General features: G+C 44.7%; 1 protein-coding gene across 5 annotated transcripts in view; it reads right to left on the reverse strand.

Annotated features, from left to right (window-relative positions):
* ARHGEF3 (Rho guanine nucleotide exchange factor 3) overlaps positions 1-21937 on the reverse strand; it is a 310231-nt gene that overhangs the window by 57826 nt on the left and 230468 nt on the right. Inside the window, exon 1 of one of the 5 annotated variants that reach the window (XM_022572820.2) lies at positions 9993-10248. The exons of the other annotated variants lie outside the window; for them this stretch is intronic. Coding sequence (XP_022428528.2) covers positions 9993-10088 — 96 coding nt within the window. The 5' untranslated portion in view covers positions 10089-10248. Of the gene's footprint in view, positions 1-9992; positions 10249-21937 lie in introns of those variants that run through there. 5 annotated transcript variants of the gene reach the window in all.

A 21937-nucleotide genomic window follows, 5' to 3' on the forward strand; every position in this document is an offset into this window, starting at 1 on the left:
TTGTGTCTCGTTTCCCTGTCACCTTGTCCTGTATCATGTGAGCTACCACAAGTGGTAAGAAACCCATCTTCTGGGAAATAAAGATCTAACCCAGTTCACTCATTCAGAAACAAAGACGCTGAGGTTCCAAGAAGCTGAGCCTATTTGCGCCCTGTCCCCAGCTAGTAGAGAAACTCTTTTAAGAACCAGCTTAGAAACAGTTGCTGCTAAAGAAATTCAGATGAGCATTTAAGAGGCCTCCAAAGCAAAGATTTCTTGATGTTGAGCCAGAACAAAGCCTCCCTCTTCTCAACTGTTAAAGCCTGGGAATAAAACATTCAGAGACTAACGAGAGAAAACCAGGTGTCTTTTCTGATGCTGTCTCCTTCAAAGTTCTCCGAAAAGCCTCCATCAAACAGCTGAGGCGGAAGGCAAGGACTCTTCACTGTGCGTCTGTGGTTGACACTTGAGCTACCACCAATTTTTTCCTCTTCAGTCTATTTCCTTCTTCACAGTGGTGTCAGACCCCTTCTGCAAGACCACACCAATCACCAATCACCAACCAGCAAGGAGGATGGCTGACGAGGTGTGAGAAAATGAAGCAAAGCTGCCAAAACCTAACAGGATACAGATGGGCCACCCACACCCCTCCCCCACCTCTGTGAAGTCAAAAATAAGAACACTCGTCTTCACCAGTGACCTTTAATTATTTTCTCTGTATTTGCCTGGGGTCGTTCTTGACATGCTTGTGTCACTTGGGGGTTATGGAATGTTAGCATTTCAATATAAGATAACACACTTGAGGAAGGAGCTTGCACTGGCCTTGTGTCAGGACCAGAAAGCACAGAGGGAAACCTTATCTCTCGGTCCCCTTGGCCATCAGGCCCAACTCCATCTCTCTCTACCCACTGGCTGGTTCCCTTTTTCCTTCTGCAGCTTCTTCCTCCAGCAAGACTCCAAACTTCCAAATCTGACAACGTATGACACCTGATAAATATTTAACTTTATTTTTTTCAAAGTCCTGACATAGGCTCTCTGTTTTATTTAATTCAGTCAGGTTGCCAACTCTAGTGGTATCTACGGAAACAGTACCCTGGGGGGAATGCTCTGTTTTTACTGTTTAATTATCACCTCTGGTGCAAATTACATCTGCAGAGCTCAGAAAGACATCATTTTAAGGGATGTCATCTACATGTACAGAAGTTTGTGTCTATCCATTCTTTGTGGGCTTTCTGTTTATTCTAACAGGGATCTCACATCAAATATAAAGTAAGGCCTTGCACTTGGATCTGCAGGAGTGCAGGCCAAGGGAAGGGTCCACTAGTCCATTAGCCCCCAGGTGAGGTCACTGCATGCAGTGTTCAGGCTAAGTTTAATGGGGTTCACTTTGAACACTCCCCAAATAGTGCTGCTTACAACCGACCTCACTCAGGAACACGGCTGGCTTAAGCCAATATTCTGGTGTGCCAAGAGGTCAAGGCTAGTCAAGGAGGGACCAACATTTCGGCCCTGCCTCCTAATCTCTCTGAATCTCTGTTTCCTCAGTTGACAGACAAAGAGGACAGTCCTTGCCTTGCACAGGTCCCGAAGCTGTGCAAGATTTAAAGGAGAGAATGCATATGAAAATAATTGACTGTTATTTGAACACTGAGTGGCATTGCTATAGTGATCACAATGACAAAGGAAGGGGGATGCTCTGATTGAAGCATCCCTTCCCCCACTTCTCTAGATCCCATGTGCATACATATATATTTAAATTGGTTACATCATGTATATAATTATGCTCAACTTTCCGCCTCTTTATTTTTCCCAGGAACATTAGGGTATTTCTGTCTGCTAGTGTGTAACGGCTCAAATGATGTCATTGACCCCTGGGCCAGAGGCCACGGTACATGGAGCCATTCCCTCATTATAGGTCAGAGGGGTTGTTGGCTCTTCTGGCTGTTATAAGAAAGTAGGAAAGGACGCTAGATTGGAATCAGACAATCAGACTTCAAGCTTTTAGCTCTGCCATTCCCGGCTGTGTGATCCTGGGAAAATCACTGCACCTCTCTGACTCCTGGTATCCTTATCTTTAAAATGAGGATAATTATACTCAGGTGAGGCAAAGAATATAAAAGTACTTTGAAACCTATAAAACGTATAAACATAAAACATAAACATTATTGCAAATAATGTCATTATGAACAACTTTGGACACATAGCTTTATTCCCTCAAGACCTGGAATACTGGGTGCGAAGATTTGAACCATTTTTGTCTTTTAATATGCACTGGCAAGTCCCCTCATTCCACGCAGAAGTAATTATTTCTCTTCAACATCCCCAGCTTTGGGTTTTATCGTGTCTTTAAAATACTTGTGACATCAATTAGGCATGAAATATCATCTTACAATTATTTGCCTTTTCCATTTCTATAATTTCTATTACAGTGAACTTTTAAAACAATGTTACTTTCATAGTTCCTTGTGTATGAACTGCCTATTATTGTCTTTTTGCCCATTTGTCAATGGACATCTTGGAGTGTTCTTTTATATCTGTATAAATTATTCATATGACAAAGATTAATCTTTAGTCTGTCACCTCTATTTCAAAATTTTTTTCAATGTATTAGTCTACTTCTCTTGTCTAAGGGAGCACATTAAACATAAAAGAAATCTTGTTTGTTGATACAGCATCATACAGTGTCTTTAGGCTGATCAACACTCAAGAGGACACTGAGGATGTCCGATGGAAATATGCAAGAAAGAGAAAGAGATTGGACATTATGTCCCATTTGGAAAAGTTAGAGGAACCAGGACATCTAGCCAGGAGAAGACAAGCACCTGGTGGAAGAGTGTGGTGTGAGTGCATGCCTGTGCGCGTGCAAGCACACACGCATGGAGTAGGAGTAGATGGTAGGGAGAGCGTTTTCAAATACTCAAGGAGATAACACATGAGGAAGTGTCACTGTATAATATTCACCTCGATAAAGCAACATTACAATTAAGAAAGGATTTTCTCATGATCTACACTGAACAAGGATGGAACGTACAGACTTAGAAGGTTCTTGGAAGTGTTTAAGCCGAGATCAAATGGATCCAGCAGCGGACAAGAACTGGGCTTCATGTTCTCAATACGCCTTTCCCACTCAGGTTCTCTAATGCAATGACCCTGGGTCATATCCTGGAGGCTAGTTTTGTTTGTTTGTTTCATAAATCCCCGGAAAAAAGTCTGTTTTGCTACTCCTTTCCTCCTCATCTTAAGAGCCAGAAAAAGAAAAAAAAAAAAAAGTCTAGTGAACTTACTGTTAAGGTTTCTGGTTCAGCTCCGATTAATTTACTAATAATCAGCTGCCTTCTTGCAAAAGGACACGATGGCCCAAACACAGGAGGTCCAGTCACAAGTGTTTCTAGACTTAAAAAGACCCGCTCCTTTTCCAGCCAAAGGTTTGGAAGCCTTTCCTTTTTTTTTTTTTTTTTTTTTTGCGTTATGCGGGCCTCTCACTGTTGTGGCCTCTCCCGTTGTGAAGCAACAGGCTCCGGACGCGCAGGCTCAGCGGCCATGGCTCACGGGCCCAGCCGCTCTGCGGCATGCGGGATCTTCCCGGACCGGGGCACGAACCCGTGTCCCCTGCATCGGCAGGCGGACTCTCAACCACTGCGCCCCCAGGGAAGCCCTGGAAGCCTTTCTTGATTAATTTGTGCCATAGCCTCTTCCCAGCTAACAACCAGTGTCAAGTCATAAGAGACGGAAGGCGTTAGAAACCACTGGCCTGTAGTCCTGATAGTCCATGAGCCAACGCAACGAGGATAAACGGCCATACAATCACAGCCATTTCCGCATTTTATGTGAGACCTGTACCCATTACCAGAGCTGACAAATTATGGAAGGCAACTGCGTGCACACATCACAAATGAAGGAGCCCTTCCAGATACGCACACACCATTAGTAACGATTACATGTACATAGGACTTTGCAAAATTAGGATATGATCAGTAATTTATTTTAATTCAGTTATGAAAACAGTGGCACCAGTCCAGGATTTTATAGGCAATCACAGAGTGTCTTGAGAAAATGACACAATTTGCAAATATCCAGATGGCAGCAGGGGCTTCCAGTTACTGGTTTATGTGGAAGGCTGGTGGTTAACGTAGATAAGCCAGGTGATTAATCACAGAACTAACAGGGTCACCTCCATAGCGCTGAGCATGCGGAATTCTGCCAAAGACCAGCTGCTTGGTCTTGAGAAACACAAGACGGAAGTTACCAGAGCCCTCCCAAACAAAGGCTTGCAAACCTCACTGCTGTGGGTCACAGCCATTCTGTGAAGTGGCTGCTACAGCGCTAATGGTGGGCCTCCTATCCAGACACTCAGGAAAAAATGGGTCTTTGACCATGAGGCAATTTGCTCCAGCAGGCGGGTTCACCCTTCATGTGTTATGTGGTGAGGAGACCAGTGATTTAGTCATTTAGGGGCAACGTGATGTGGCTGGGAAAGTACAGACTTCAGGGTTAGACTGGGGTGTGAATACTGGCTCCTCCATCTACCGGCTCAGCCATCCCGGAGAGGCCACTAGCCAGCTCTGAGCCTGTTTCTTCTACAATAAAGGGCAGCTATACCAACCTCAAAGGATTACTCTAAGGATGATTAGGGGACTTAGAGTAAGGCCCCTGTTGCACTGATGTGCATAAACAGCATTCAGGGAATTAGGACGGTGATCATATTTCTTAAAATTGTTTTAGGAATCTTTTTGAGACACAGAGGTCTTGGTGATGATGATATTTACTGAGCACTCACTCTATGTGCTAATCACTGTACATGAATCATCTCACTATGGGAGAGCCACCGTCATGCCCATTGTACCACTGAGGAAACTGGGGCTTAGAGAAAAGCACAGTAGATTGTCCAAGGCTATATATATCACTAGCAGGTAGTGGAGGTGGCATTGGGACCTGGGCAGTCTCATTCCAGAGTCGATGCCCTGAACAGCCTCAAATGTACACATGTCAACATACTTTTCTCTAATAAACCTATTCCTAGTTCATGTGCATCCTGGAGGACCAAGAGCCCCAAGATACTGATCCAACTGAACAAGCCTCAGAACCAGATATTCAGATCCTATCAGCAAGTGATAGCCCTCTACCATCCATGTGGCTCCCCATCCAGCAACATCTGAAGCCACATGATTCATGGAGTCTATTTAAACACCTGATGAAACCCCAAGATTCTAACTTCAATAACTCCTCAGAACTATTTCCATGTAGTTGATTGTATATATGGTCAGTTCAACACTATATGATACAAATTCCAAGAAATGTATAAATTACTAGAAACCAGCTGACCCCTTTAGCTCTCCAGCTGGCATGTAACGAACATGCTCCAGGTGCATATATTTCAAATACACGTGTGGACTGACTGGGGCATAAACTATGGCGGGGCATGGAGTTCACCTTGCCCTTTAGAACTGAAGCTTGAAAGGTACCTCCTCAGTTAATAAAGTGCTCACGATTACATATTTAAAAGAAAATATCTTAAAAGCATTTTACCTGTCTGTTGTTTTGCATATACCCCCCCACCTTTTTCTTCACAGAGGTAAACATCCTTAGATGCCACAAGGTACACTGGTATTAAACACTAGACTAAATCCATCAGGAAACCTGGCATTGGGTCGTGGCTCAGCTGCTGATTTTCTTAGTGGCCTTCTGCAAGTCACTTCCCCTCAGTATCCTTATTCATAAAGTGGGGAGAATAATACATGCTTTATGTTAACCTTACAACATTGTTGGGTTCTCAAGTGAGACACTAGATGTGGTACTTAGAAAAAGAATTCCATCATTTTTTAGGTCATTCCAAGTTTCCACATAAGGCTACTGGCTGAGTCAAAGTTAGAACATATACAAAGACATGTCAGAGACATATACAAGAGAGACAAAGGCAATGACTACAAATACCACTAACTAAATCTGGCCTAATCTTGACCAATATCTGAGATAGTGAATCTTAAAACCAAAAGTAAGCTGTCCATCAAATTGTCCAAAAATTCTTAGAAATTCTTAGAAATAAAAGAATCACCACTTTGTGTTTTCATTAAATGGACCCCAAACTCTTAAAACCTTCTCACAAGGCTCCAGCATCCTTAGCCAACATATACACTCATTTGATCCTTCTTCTTCTTCTTTTTTTTTTTTAATAGATTTATTTTTGGCTGCATCGGGTGTTCGTTGCTATGCGCAGGCATTCTCTAGTCATGGCGAGCAGGGGCTACTCTTTGTTGTAGTGCCGGCTTCTCATTGCAGTGGCTTCTCTTGTTGCGGAGCACGGGCTCTAGGTGCATGGGCTTCAGTAGTTGTGGCACGCAGACTCAGTAGTTGTGGCTCGCAGGCTCTAGAGCACAGGCTCAAGTAGTTGTGACGCATGGGTTTAGTTGCTCCGCGGCATGTGGGATCTTCCCGGATCAGGGCTTGAACCCGTGTCCCCTGCATTGGCAGGTGGATTCTTAACCACTGCGCCACCAGGGAAGCCTCTGAGCCTTCTTTTTATAAGAGCAAACCTCACCATGGGAAAATAGTGACTTTTAACTTGGAATCAGTGTAATTCGTTAGCACTAACAGCTTTTCTTTGAGTGACTTGATCAGGTGTTCAGAGCACATAATACGCCTAGAAGAAGCAGGTCCTCCTGGCATGAGTAGTAAGCACCCAATAAATATAAAAAGAGATCAGCTGAGCAAAGCTGCATCAATGAATCAAAAGAAACAAGCTTAATGATGTCCACATGATACTATGTTTCTCTGTGAAAGTCTAGTGCTATGGACTAACATGAACTAAGCTCCTTAGATTTTGTAGTTAATGATTAGAGCTAGAAGGATCTAGCTGGTTATGGCATCAGAATTAAACATCTGCCACCCAACTCATATGCCTGTGTCATAAGAAGTACTACATTAAGGAGCCTTATTGTATTAATGTCATAATCCATGTAGAATAATTTTAATATTTAAAAGATAATTTAAAGAAAATAAAAAATTAAAATATATCATTTTTTTCTATCACTGAAAACTGTCATTGAGATTTAAAAATTTACAAATCATTTAAATCCCAAGTAGAAATTTTGTTATGATGTGCTTTCAAAAGAATGTTTATTGTTGCACATTTTTGCTCAAGTGTATGGCATCAAATGCACATCAGCGACACCCGCCCCTTCCCCAGGACTCTTGCCCTGCACGCTTGCTGCAGGGACAGGAACAAATGCTAGAAGGCACTTGCCCATGCAGTGCTGTGCCCACTGTCCTCCTCATAGCAAATTCTAAAGGAACAGCCATTATGAGTTAAAGGGCACAGGTGCTTTGCTTCAACTACCTTTGAAGGTCAAAAAGGACTTTGGATAGGCCAATCCTTCTTTTTAGCATAACCACATTCTTCCTGCAAGGAAAACGATCTTAAAAAACTACTCTCATAGGAATTCACCATCGATGCCTAGCTTATAAACAAGTATATAATCATGTTTTTCAAAAGGCCAACTAGTGTATGCTGTTTTTTAAACACTTACAAATGCTGACGACACCTGCTGGTAGAAAATACGATTTTAGTTAACTGCTGATGGAGAAGTGAGGCCTGCAAGGGCTGGCTGTCTTTTGAACTGGTAACGAAACAGAAAACGAGCCCCCAAATCACTTGTTTCTTTTTCCAACTCTGCCTATCGCCATTATCAGGAATCGATATGCCAAATTAATGAAGCTAGGAGATGTACTGGACTGGACCCCTCTGATTCGAGGAGTATAGAGCAAAAGAGATATTCCTACTCTGATTTAAACACTAGGGAAAACAAATCCTAAATAGTGATACCTGAAAAATATTTACCAACTATTTTGGAAACTGTTCCTCTCCCACCCTTACTCTCACACCAGAACCTCCCCATGAAAGGAAAGTAAGTCACATTTTAAAATCTGGATTCAGCTACCATGAAGAAAATTGATATCTGACATCTGGTGATACATTTTTCTTACCACATTTGTGATATATAGATATATTTATATTCTAAGAACAAGAATAAGAAAAGATTAAGCAGATGGGTTTTATACCTAAGCCTTTAGCCAAACTACACAAAAATACAGGACTAAGTGACAGCAGGAAGGGACTAGTTAGAGTCCAGAGCTATTCTCAGTATTCTTTTCTTTGACCCAATTCAATTTATTCATTAAGCTAGGTTATGCTTCGTTTCCTTCCAAAAGGAGTCTGAGGGGACACTAGCTTCACTGCTCCCACATTCATTAAATTATGAAGTTCCCACTGAAAAATCATATATCCATTCCAAGCCTGAACAACCTGAATTCTATGCAGGTACTGTCCTGTCAAAACTTAAATAAGAGTCCAAACACCACTAAGGCCATCACACTTCCACAGCCACTGGGAACAAAAACGCTTTGTGAAAATACACAACTGAACTGAGGTGTGGGATGGGGATGGGGGTGAGAAGTTAGTTTGCACTCAACTTACAGAAAGCTGATTACAACCTGAGACTGTCTGGAGTCCTGTCAGCTTGGAGCAGCTCTTGTTAGAGGCAATGAATCTTTGATGCTGTCCTCCCGAATATACATAATTCAGTGAACCAAGAGCACATAGCTGAGCAGACCCAAGGGTGGCAGGTGGGTGGACCCCCAAGAGTACTGTGACAAGGCCAGATGCACACTTGCCTCCAGACTTTCTTGGTCGTGGTGGGGGAGAGAGGAGATCTCCCAGATACACACCAGCGGAAATGATGACCTGGGTCCTGTGGGTTCCACTACAGCTTAGCCACAGCAAAGGTGCAGTCTGATGAAAGCAACCGTATTCCCCAAGATCCTCAACGAAAGAGAGGGACGCTTTCTCCTCCACCTGAACCCAACCTTTAAGGCCAGTGAGCTCTTTGCCAGAGATATAACACACAGGAGGAAAAGGTAGACTAAACACAAGCCAAAAGGATTCCCTCACATTACTCTCAAGGCACAGGAAAGTTACCAGAAAATGTTTTCAATGTTCCAAGAGGGCTTCCCACTGCCCGGAGGAGTTTAATTCATTTTAAGAATCCATGTGGGAGACACTCATATTACTCATTCAGCTCCCAGACACCCAACTGAATGACACCCACTGGCCACAGATGACAAGCAGAGGTGCTGTGACCCGTCTTTGCTGCCAAACAGCTGCAAGTCCAAGCCTGACAGATGAGATGTCCTGAGGGGTCCACAAGAATGTCCCCCTGCCTGGTCAACCTCTGCAAGAGGAAACCTGTGCTTAAAGGGTAACTTTTCCCTGGACTTCCGTGGTGGCGCAGTGGTTAAGAATCCTCCTGCCAATGCAGGGGATTGGGATTTGAGCCCTGGTCCAGGAAGATCCCACATGCTTCGAAGCAGCTAAGCCTGTGCACCACAACTACTGAGCCTGCGCTCTGGAGTCTGCGATCCACAACTCCCGAACCCGCGTGCCACAACTACTGAGGCCCGCGCGCCTAGAGCCTGAGCTCCCCAACAAGAGAAGCCACTGCAATGAGAAGCCTGCACACCGGAAGGAAGAGCAGTCCCTGCTCGCCTCAACTACAGAAAGACCACTCGCAGCAACAAAGACCCAATGCAGCCAAAAATAAAATAAATAAATTTATTTTAAAAAAAAAAAGGGTAGCTTTTCCCTGACGACCAAGCCCATTGATGCAGTAAGTCCCTCTTCGGAGTGGATCGACAGTCTGAGAGCCCTGCAGGACGCAAAAGAGAGGCAGGGGCAAAGAGGCTGCTGCCCTCAGGCTGGGAGGAAGAGAGATGGGGACAGAGGAGGTGGCGCTCTCTTGATCCATAGAGGGGGTGGAAGGGAGGCAGAGAGGCAGAGACAGAGTTAGAGATGGAGACAGGGAGACAGAGAGACAGAAAGAGTGTATGAGAGATGGAGAGAGAGGAAGAGGAATGCACAGAGTGAGAGATGGAAACAGAGAGACAGTGACACAGGGAGGGAGCAGAGAGAGTAAGAGACGGAGAGAAAGACGGACCCGGAAAGGTCCAGGTGGAGGCCCTACCTCGGAGTCCTTGGCTGGACTGCTGGCCGGGGGTACTTCCAAGCTGCAGTTCGCTCTCTTGACCGTGAGGTAGAAGGGGTAATCCTTGGCTACCATGGCAGCTGCCGGGCCTGCCCGTTGGGATGTCACCGCTGACCCGATGCGACCACAAAACTCCCAGGCGAAAGGGGGTCCCAGCTCCACGGTGCCGGGCGGCTGCAGCGGCTACACGGAGACTGACAGCCGGCTTCTAGCCTAGCTCGGCAGGACTCCGACGCTCCGGCTAAAAGGGGGCGGGGCTTAGACCGAGCCCGCCCGTCTAGGCTGGGGGAGTGGGCGGGGCCCTACAGGGAGCTCCAGGGAGCTCCAGGGAGCTCCCAGGTGCCGCCTCGCTGAAGCCCCCTCCCGAGCCGCGGCGGTATACGGCGGCTGGACCCTTCCTGCCGCGGGCCCTCGGCTCGGGGCCACCCAGCCCAGTGGCAGCTCCAGTTGGGCTCCGCGGCACACTTGGGGTGGAAGAGGCGGCGGGTAGAACGGAGGTTAGGGCGAAGCCGGGCGGAGGCAAGCGGCCTTGCGGGAAAGTAAGAGTTTTAAAAACCCACATGAAGAAGCAGTATTCCGTCTTGCCTTATTCCTAGCCAGTCTCTCCCCATACATTTTTTTTTTAAACCATGGCTCACGGGCCCAGCCGCTCACGCGGCATGTGGGATCCTCCCGGGCCGGGGCACGAACCCGCGTCCCCTGCATCGGCAGGCGGACTCTCAACAACTGCGCCACCAGGGAAGCGCTTCTACGCCCATTTTTAAGTATGAAGAGGCTGGTAAGAGGCTGCCTGCCACTTAGAAGAGGAATCTCACAGGGGTTGTCAAGATAAAGCTGTGCAGTGATGAGCCGGCACTACCACGCCTTACTGCAGAAACACATTGCAAATGCCCAATAGGCAATTATAAGATCATTCCCCGCAGCCCTGTCTGGAACAGTAAAAAACAAACCCAAATTGGAAACAACTGTAATATCCACCAACGGGGAGTGCTTAGGTAAATTCTTATCACTATGGAACACCACGCAGCTGCAGTCAAAAAGAAGATGGGTCTGTGGGTGTGGCATGGAAAGATCTCAAATGTATTAGGTTCAGTTAAAAAATAATTGCAGAGTAAGCACAGTATAATACCATTTGTGTTAAAGAAAAAAATCACATCTACAAATGGATACCATAGGGCTTCCGTGGTGGTGCAGTGGTTAAGAATCCGCCTGCCAATGCAGGAGACATGGGTTCGAGTCCTGGTCCGGGAAGATCCCACATGCCGCGGAGCAACTAAGCCCGTGCACCACAACTACTGAGCCTGCACTCTAGAGCCCGTGAGCCACAACTACTGAGCCCACGTGCCACAACTATGGAAGCCTGTGCACCTGCGGCCCATGCTCCACACAAGAGAAGCCACCGCAATGAGAAGCCTGCGCACCGCAACGAAGAGTAGCCCCCGCTCGCTGCAACTAGAGAAAAGTCTGCGTGCAGCAACGAAAACCCAATGCAGCCATAAATAAATAAATAAATATTTAAAAAAAAGAATACCATATATTTTCCCATTTGTGTTAAGAAAAAACCCACATCTACAAATTTCTCTATATTTTCTATAGAGAAATGTAGGTAAATACCATTGAAAACCATCTGGAAGGATCCACAGCAAGTTTTTGCAGGGCTGAAAGGAGGCAATCAGTTCCAAGGGAATTAAAAGTAGTGGACAAAGGAGCCTTCATATTATAGCTGATATGTTCTTAAATATTTTACATGAAAAACATATCCATGTGTTGGGAAATTAGAAATTAATTTTTAAAATATTAAAATGAGCATTATCTCAAAAGTTATTTTGTAGACTGCAGTGTTGAATTTTTTCCTCCTCCTGTCAAAGTCATGGCCACAGCAGGTGGGGGTCTAGGGAGATGATGTCTTTCCTTCTGACTTCTTAGGTATGCAGGAGGTAGTGGAAATGGAAATATCTAGTCTCTGTTTCAGTGTTCTCTGCTCCAGCCGAGGCCAGAATCCAGCAGTTCCTACTTTCCAGGCAGGAAACCTCATGATATACAGCCCTTTCATCCCTGCCTTGAGGATGAAAACCCACACGCTGGCACTAAATTCGCCGGCTTTCCTGCCCAGCTAGTGTGGACAAACTGCCTCCAGAAGCAGAGAGAATCTGGTCCAGTTCTGCCAGCCTCACTCTTGTCAACCATGTAAAGGAAGCTCCTGAATGAGTGAGTTCCAGCTGACACTGAAGACAGCACCTGAATTTTTTTCCTCAAATATACACCCTAAAGCAGTGGGAAGGAAGTAGTTGAAAAAGAGGTTTGGGGTGGGAAAGAGTGGCTCAGGACCACTTGTTTTTTTCCTACCTGTATTCCTGAACACAACTTTGTCCTTTTAGCCTGAACTGTGCTGATGCAGAGCTTACACAGTTGCTCACTGCAAGTCTGGCCAAGCTTGCGGTGGGGAGTGAGGGGAATCCCACCTCCAAGGGCAACCAACCAAAGCAGCCCCTGATTAACTTTGCCACCGAAGGCCTCACACGGGGCTCCTCCGGCTGCCGAGGATTTGAGCTGAAGCACCTGGAGCTTGCCCCTCATTCCCTGCCTCCGCCTGCTCCTCGGGCCCCCACAGGCCCACCACCCCAATTAGGCGGCTCTGGCCAGTAACAGTCCCTTCATGGATGGGCTTTGATCCCTGCTGGAGCTCACTCGGCCTTGACCTCCAGTTGGGAAGTGTACATCCAGCACTTGGTGAAGAAGAGAGTGACCCTGGTAAACTATGCCAGCCCTGGGACTAGGCTACTCACTGCAGGATTCTCCGGACCAAGCACGAAGTCTGGCATATGTAAGTCCAGTGTAGTAATAAATAAACCCTACGGAAGAGAGGGAACTTTAACCTCAAGTACAAATATCGTAGAGCAAAGAAGAGTCATATCGGTTGATGAAAAGGCTGTCATATCCACTTGCTCTTAAACATTTTTTTGCCCCTCTTCAAAAGACGGAACCATAAAAATCAGTCAATATACATGGCACAACATATGTGCAGCAAACTTATGTCTTTCCCAGTATGTATGCTAGGCAGAGAGAGAGGAAGAGGAAGAGGAGAGAGAGATTGCTAATGGCCAGTAACAACTTAAATTGTGCTGGGGGAAAAGAAAAAAAAAAGCATAAGCCCCAAATGAGTGCAAAAGGGAAGATGGGAATCTGGAGTTCCTTTGGGTGGTCTGATGCTTCCAAGCCTCTCATAGCTTGAATGTCTCACCACGGTGAATAAGATTCTGATGTTTAAAGACATATATTTTTCATACAATAAGGCCTGTAAACTGAAACCTGCAATTTTGGGTATACACAAGCCATGTATGTGGTCCTTGAGACATTTAAAGGATTTTCAAGGATATTTTTGACTCCATGCAATTTCCACTTTCAGAACCTCCCTTGTGTGTGATGTGCTACTCCAACATTAGCAGATTTGGGCCATCTGCATAGGATTCCAACCAGGGGTGTCCATGGTCAAAGACTTGGTCAGAAAGCAGGCTGCTTGCCACTATGGAGAACAGTATGGAGGTTCCTTAAAAAACTACAAATAGAACTACCATATGACCCAGCAATCCCACTACTGGGCATATACCCTGAGAAAACCATAATTCAAAAAGAGTCATGTACCAAAATGTTCATTGCAGCTCTGTTTACAATAGCCCAGAGATGGAAACAACCTAAGTGTCCATCATCGGATGAATGGATAAAGAAGATGTGGCACATATATACAATGGAATATTACTCAGCCATAAAAAGAAACGAAATTGAGCTATTTGTAATGAGGTGGATAGACCTAGAGTCTGTCATACAGAGTGAAGTCAGAAAGAGAAAGACAAATACCATATGCTAACACATATATATGGAATTTAAGAAAAAAAAATGTCATGAAGAACCTAGGGGTAAGACAGGAATAAAGACACAGACCTACTGGAGAACGGACTTGAGGATATGGGGAGGGGGAAGGGTGAGCTGTGACAGGGCGAGAGAGAGGCATGGACATTTATACACTAACAAACGTAAGGTAGATAGCTAGTGGGAAGCAGCTGCATGGCGCAGGGATATCGACTGGGTGCTTTGTGACCGCGTGGAGGGGTGGGATAGGGAGGGTGGGAGGGAGGGAGACACAAGAGGGAAGAGATATGGGAACATATTTATATGTATAACTGATTCACTTTGTTATAAAGCAGAAACTAACACACCATTGTAAAGCAATTATACCCCAATAAAGATGTTAAAAAAAAAAAGAAAGCAGGCTGCTCTACAGGAGGGCTCCCAAGCACAGCCCTGAAGCTGGTATCAGAGTGGAGAGAAGTCAGTCCAACTCTGCAATGCTGCGGAGCTGAGCAGCCCCAGGAGCCCAGCATTCCCCATCCTGCCTGTGTGTGTGTTTATGGGCTTAAGAACAACACTGCCCTAACAGTCAGCTTCACTCAAAGCAATGGCACAAAGTGCCTTTCAGAACTCGCCTTCGGCACAACTCGTTATGATCCTATAAAACGCTTCAGAGCCGGGCAGTGTTTCTCGCTAGCCAGAAGCCTGGAGACTGGAATAAAGAAGCCTGTTCTGCATTTCCAGGAACGGTGCCAAGAGCAGAGCCTGTGTTCTCGCCTGGGCTGAGCAGGGCTCATTTGTGCTGCTGATGGAGTGGTGGGCTTCCACCCACAAGCCTAGCTCGGGCTGTTAGCTCCTTTTAGACAGACTGCCAGGCACGACTGGGAGACCATCCAATCCCACTGCCATGGCTGTGAGCAGAACAGGCCCAGCATGAGGCTAAAACTTCAGAAATCAAAGTGGTTGTGACAGTCTTCTCAGCCAACGGGACAATGCTTTGTTCTGACAGCAATATACTTAGTATCTCCACCCATTCCTGAATCTCTCTGCCAGAAAGGTGTGTGAGGTGCACCTGCTCGAGAAATATGGTTGAGTTTAAAATATGGCCTTTCACCTGTAACCTCTGCTGTGAGGTATGTATTTGCAGAAGGAGTGCAAGTGACAGTAGTTGATGCCCTAAAGCCTAGACTTCAAACACAATGCACCTCCATCTGCTTCCCTGGCATCTGGAGCTATCTTGTCTACCCCTGCTAATCTGACATGGTCGTGTAGGTACATGTTGGACATGTGTGTACTAACCCCCCTCCCCTCCCCTTCTACTTAGGTGACATTCCCAGCTAATGACCAAGCTCCCTTTCCTCTCTGCAACTTCAATCTTGATGGGAGAGGGGAGTTAAAAGCCTGAGGAAGTTCTGGCAGTGAATTCTGAGAGATCAGGACTGTGGTTTACTGCCAGACAGGTAAAAATGGCACAAATAAAGCACTGACAATACCTAAAATCATCTAAAACTCTCCCTCTGCCTGGGGAGATGTCCACTGGCTCCAGGTTAGATTTATGAAAATATATACCTGGATCTTCTAAAGCTGGAAGACTTCATTCTTGCCTTCTCTTATAGATCTCATTTTCTGAAACAAGTCTGAAAAACCAGTTAGGTGATAGCATCTCTTTCTCCCAGTATTGAGCTAATCCTGTGACTTATTAGCTATAATCCAAAAACAATCAAGATTTTATGTTTAAATACAAAGAATGATATGTGTCATGCCCTGATATACCACAGACAGGTACAATCATTATAGCAGTGATTCCCAACTGGGGGTGATTTTGTCCCCTAGGTGACATTTGGCAATGTCTAGACATTTTTGATTGTCACCGGGGGACGGTGCTAGTGGCATCTAACAGGTAGAGGGCCAGGATCCTGGTAAACATCCTATAATGCACAGGACAGCCCCCCACACCAAAGAATTAACAGGTCCAAAATGCTTATAATGCCACAGTTGAGAAACCATGCATTAAAGGGTAGAGCTGAAATATGGCATCAGAGCCAGGACAATCTGTTGGTTTTGACCTCAAGAATATTTTCGCTTTAGACCTTGATCACTGATTGATGTCAAATGTCAGTTTAGGCATAGTGGAGCAACGAAAAAAATGCTTGAGTGCCAAGAAGCCTCAGAATATTGACATGCCTAAAATCTTTCCTTCATGCCCATACCTGACCCTTAACTGAATAACAGATTTCATAAAGCATGAAAGGACAAGAGAATAAAGAAGAACATGGGAGTAAGTGGGGAGGGGGACAGAATATCATCTTAAAGTGTTTCAGATATGAAAATGTACCTCAAAAGGCCAGTGAAAATGAAAGTTGCAATGACAGATAATACTTTAAGAAGAACTTGGGGAGGGGGAAGACATGTTTCAAAGCTTGGTTTATCCCAGGACAAACTTTACCACCATATTTAATTGTTTTGGGGGGCAGAAATGCAAACTCAGTGATGAAATAAAACCCCCAAAGTGTACAGTTTACTGTGTTTTTGATACATAGCATAGCCTGTGCAATCAGAAACCTGTCTTCACTCAAGATTTTGCAATAAGAATCCTGACTTTCTCCAATTTGAGCTGATTACTATCAGCAGGCTTGCTTTGCTTACAGAATTTGAGCCAACCTTTAGAACCTTCTGTACACTTTGAACTTTATGGGGAGTCTGCATTTGTTTGAGAGTATTTCATATTTTTGGACCAAAAATTTAATAAATTTGTTATACTCCGAAACTATTTATTCCCTTCAGACTATAGCTAATGTATGCATCATGTAGGGTTTTTATACTAACCACTGCATGGAGAAACTGGAATCTCAAATGTGTAAAATTAGCTTTGGATAGTGGAGGTGTTTTCTCTTCCATCAACTACAAACTCAGCAATCAAAGTGCCATATTTCATCAAACCTAAGATGCCAAAGACTGTAATATGTGCTATTATTTTTATGTACAACCAAGAAAGAAAAAAATGTTGCCAATTAAGTTATAACACGTGATCAATTGTAAGATACATCCCAATTCCAGAGACATTAAAATGTGGGGGAAATGTGCATAACAATGAAATATAGCACTATTCATATCTTCTGGTCAGGATTTGAAAACCTACACATTTATAGAAATATGAGTTGTGTGAATTTAGGGACAATAATTCCAGAGACCACCTGCAGTGAAATCAACTGAGAAGCTTATCAAATCCACATCACTGGGCCCCACTTTGGGTCTGCTGATTTGGAATCTTCAGCAGCGGACTCCAGAAATTTGTATTTTTGATAAACACCCTCAAAGCACATTGTTTGAGTAGTAAAGTGTGAGAATTATCAGCAAGCCCAATAATGAACCTGGGCCCCCGCCCTTCCAGAGACACTGGAACCCCAGATCCTCAGGCCAGAGGTGTCCAGGGGTAATTAGCCCATTGGTTGTGGCATCACAATCCAGAATAGGCACAGAGAGCTGCTTATTTGTTCAGGCAGTACTAAAGAAGTATTAGTGCTGGACAGCCTGCTAAAAGCATATGGGTGCATCAGGGATACAATGAAAAATAATGCAAGTCCACATTCCCAGTAAACTACCAACTAAGCCACCCACAAGGAGATGTGTTCTGGCTTTTGGGACTTTGATTTACAATCTGGTATCCAAAGTTCCAATTAAAAACATGCTTATCTTCATAGCCAGGGGGCATGACTGCATTTAAGTTTCTAAAAAATTAGCTCCAGCAGTAGAGAATGGGAGGAGGGCGGTTGGCTTGAGATGTTTACTTGAAAAATACCTGGGGCTTTGGTGGGGGTGGGGAGGGGAGGGTGGTGTGAGCAGAAGACCTTAATTACAGAACGAGTTCAACCAGCACAAACAGACTCTGGGACTCCTGGCAAGCTTCTGTCTCACTCATCTGGTGGGAGCGAAGTCGGCTGGTGTGTGGTAGAGCTCAGCCAATTACCTGAAAGTGTTCCTTGTGCCGTGGGCATCCCATAATACTACAGGGGGGTGGAGGGTGTTGGTTAAGTGAGCCGAGTTACAGGAGCTTCTGCTGTGTCTGAATTTTTCCATCTCACATCCAAAACCAAGCTCAGCAAACACAGGTCTCAGATGCCTGCAATTCTGACTGAACCAAAAGCCTTGGCAACGGAAGGCTGAAGAAAAGCACCAGCCTCTAGTTCACCAACGTTTATTCCTGTACGATCATTTAATTCTTTGGCATGACAAGAACCATCAACCAGATGGCTTCCTGGCTAATTCCTCTCCTCCAAGACTGTCCTCAATCCACAGGCAAGGGCAACCCTTACTTTGTACCCACACAGTGCGGAGTACCTGTTTTTCACTAATAATACTCACCCCGCTCATAATGACTGACTCAGTGTGTCTCCACCTACAAGGGCACAGGGACCATAACTATCTCAATCACCACAATGGCTCCAGCTCCTTCTATCATGCTGGCACATGGCAGAAGGATCCATATTTGTTGAAATAAAAGTCATATTGAAATGGCACTAATCAAAGATCATGTCATAGAGGAGGTAAATTCAGAGAATTTTTGCAACGAGGAACATCATCTATTTAAAGTTTCTGAGATGGGACCAAGAAAGTAAATGCAGAATACCACAGTGGGCTGTTAAAAGAAATCTTGAAAAGGAGCATGAGTCCTTTAATAAGCTTCTTGAAGAGTCCCAAACTCACTGAAACCACTTTTAGAGATGGCTCCGGCAGTGTAAGGCTATGGGGCCCTGTTGGATATTACTGAGAGTTTTCGGTTTCCTCCAGCTTTTTACACACACTCAGCAATTTACACTCATTTCTGAACAAGGTAGACTTGCCAGGGAGATTGAAACTCTGGTGGCAAAGAGATGTCAAATAGTTTGTTTTCTAAGACTCCTTGTAACAAGCTCATCTTCCCTTTTCCTTCCCTCTAGAGGCACTGTCTTCCTTTTCCTTCTCTAGGTTTTTGATTCCAGGTTAAACTCTATAATTTTTTTTTTCTTTTCAATTTGCCATGCTCATACCTAGTGCTATTAATATAGAAACTTTGTTCTCTTGAGCTGGGCCCTGGGTGGCTGACTTTTAAGGAGAAGGGGAGATTTTGCCTGGTGTTTCTGCAAGATCAAACATGGTGCTGGTCTACTATTGCCAGGTTGATGTGAAATTATGGACTCAAAAATTTTTTAGCCAAGGAAGCCAGTGGGAGAGGAAGGAAACTTCTCTGCTGGCTGCTCCACAAAGGGAAGGTCATGCTCTCCCGTCTGGGCCTCCTCACCTGGAGTCTTACAAGAGGTGCTTTGAGAGCCCACTCTGGTTTCGACACAGTACGTGGTGAACAAAACTCATCTGTCAGGGAGTGGGAGGAAGGGAGGGAAGAAGGTAAGAGAGAATTAAAATTGTAAAGCCAACATTATGTGGCTTCCTCCTTGAACTTTAATAACCCAGTGCTGCCTGCAGGCTCAGAAAAACCATATGCAATGGGTAGGTACAAGGATTGCTCTGGTGCCAGGAAAATGCAGCAAGACGTAACTTTTATAAGGTAAGCAATGAATAAATGCCCTGCAGGAACAAAACAGCTTTTAAAATCTCTGAAGTTGGCAGCCAGATGCCTGAAACCTTGGTTCAGTGCATCCAAAATGCACAACAGATAAGACCACCTTTAAGATGAAGTCATCTTCCAGGGGAAACAATAGGTGGGGAGGCTGAGTTTATATGATTCAGAGCAGCAGGGGAATTTGATCTGTATTTTCTTTGCCACAGCAAGACCCATTTTAATGCATGTTAGAGGTTTTCCACCAGTTGGGCAAATTTTCTAGAATGTTTTTAAAGGGAAAACATTTTACAGCCTGCCTTGGTTTCTGAAAGAGCCATCTTTCTCCCTGGGTTAGGGGTGATCTTTTTTTGTCTCATGGCATTATCGAGAAGATCTGAAACTACTACTCTTCATCTGGATTCTGCTGTTGTTAGAAAAGGCAGTTTGGGGTGTCTCATTACACTTCACCCTCAGAAATGTTAAAGGAAGTGCCTGTCACCAACAGTCAAAAATAAAAATGAAAATGATGCTTGCAGAGCTCAAAAACCAAAGGGATCAGCATTTTGCTTCAGTTTCCTGTTCATAAAACTTTATAAAAACAACCCACCCATTAAAGAAAAAAGCCCACAACAATAGCTCATTGTTCTTTTCCTAAACGCTTGCCTCATGCCACTCTGAAATTAGGTGCCATCATGTTTCCTGAGTCATGGGCTCCAAACACCACATCCCTTTCCTCCCTTCCTTGCCCCCACCCCACCTGGCATCATTCCTGAATTTAGACACTTCTCCAGTTTACTAGCTCAGCAGAGAAAGGCCAGTGTTCCCCTCCTACCTGCCCAGAGGAGGCCAAGCATCTGCCCCAGATGGAAGCAGGAATAACAGAGGCTTCCTTCCCCCAAATTAATTTTCATTTCCTAGAGAAACTTTTAACATGGAAAGTGCAAAATTTCAAAGTGAAGGAAAAAAATTCCTACCGACTGCTCCAGTAAACTGATCATTACAAATGCATTGCCCTGTGACATTAATTTTTGAAGAATAAGATATTTCCCTTCCACCCTCGTTCTACAGTAAAACTTTATGGAATATTCAACACCCCATCCTTCAGTCCCTGGGAGAACACAGGAGAATACAAGCTCTAGAGTAAGAGGCCTGAATGCAAATACCAAGGTTTCCACTTGCTGATGATGACTTTGGACACTTTGTGTAACCATGCCAAACCTCAGTTTAATTGGCTGTAAAATGGGGATATGAGAGTTTCAAGGCTTTAATGAGATAAAACATATGAATAGTTTAATGAGATAATGCGTGTGTCAGCAATCTAGGCACAAGGTAAGCGCATAATCCATATTGTTATTAACCTTTCTGGTATACAAATCATCTTACTCCCTCTTTTCTCAATGAAACAAAGAGGAAAAGATGGAATTTGGGGATCTTTTCCACCCTCCTTGCCTCCAAAGGGGTTAATTCTTTAATTTAAACCAGGATTTCAAATACTGATTTAACTACTGGACATGTACAAAAGAAGTGGCACAGTGAAGAGTGAACTGACCTAAATTTGAAGACATGGGATCCAATCCTGGTTCTACCACTAAATTTGCTGTGTGACCTTGGGCAAGTCTATTAAACTCTCTGAGGTGCAGTTTCTTGAACTGCAAAATAAGGCAATTTAAAAATAAATGCTCGGGGCTTCCCTGGTGGCGCAGTGGTTAAGAATCCGCCTGCCGATACAGGGAACACGGGTTCGAGCCCTGGTCCGGGAGGACCCCACATGCTGCGGAGCAACTAAGCCCGTGCGCCACAACTACTGAGACTGCGTTCTACAGCCCGCAAGCCACAACTGCTGAGCCCGTGTGCCACAACTACTGAAGCTCAGTAGTTGTGGCACATGGGCCTAGTTGCTCTGTGGCATGTGCGATCTTCCTGGACCAGGGCTCAAACCCATGTCCCCTGCACTGGCAGGCGGATTCTTAACCACTGCGCCACCAGGGAAGTCCCAGCATCCTTTTCTAAAATCAGCATGTTTGGTGCAGGCAGCCCACATTTTGGGTTAGCTCAGCATGGTAATTTTATTTTTGGCCATACCGCGCGGCATGTGGGATCTTAGCTCCCCTACCAGGGATCGAACCTGTGCCCCCGGCATTGGAAGCACGGAGTCTTAACCATTGGACCACCAGGGAAGTCCCCAGTATGGTAATATTTTATAAGGGCTCATCAGAAAGTTAATTCAATGTTCTCATTTGTCAGGAAATGCAATGAGGAATACAGGTTTTTAAAAAATTATTAAATGGCCAAGGAAACAAGGTTGAAACAGAGGTTAGATCAACTTTCAGCAAAGAAACTGAAAGGAAGATGGAGCTAGTCTACAAACGGGAAGGAACTGGCCTAAAATATACCACTGTCACTTAAAAATAGATACTTGGCTGCATGGTGCCTATGTTATCTGTATGACAACATTTGGTTCCTACTGCGTCCTCTTCCTACAGGCCTGTTATGACTATGAGAGCTGTCTGTTCCTTCAGTGACCAAGTCTTGCTGCCTTGTG

The sequence above is a fragment of the Delphinapterus leucas genome, chromosome 10 (genome assembly GCF_059928025.1).
Source record: "Delphinapterus leucas isolate spDelLeu-1000000601 "Yukka" chromosome 10, BTC_Dleu_Yukka2, whole genome shotgun sequence".
NCBI classification, from domain to species: Eukaryota; Metazoa; Chordata; class Mammalia; order Artiodactyla; family Monodontidae; genus Delphinapterus; species Delphinapterus leucas.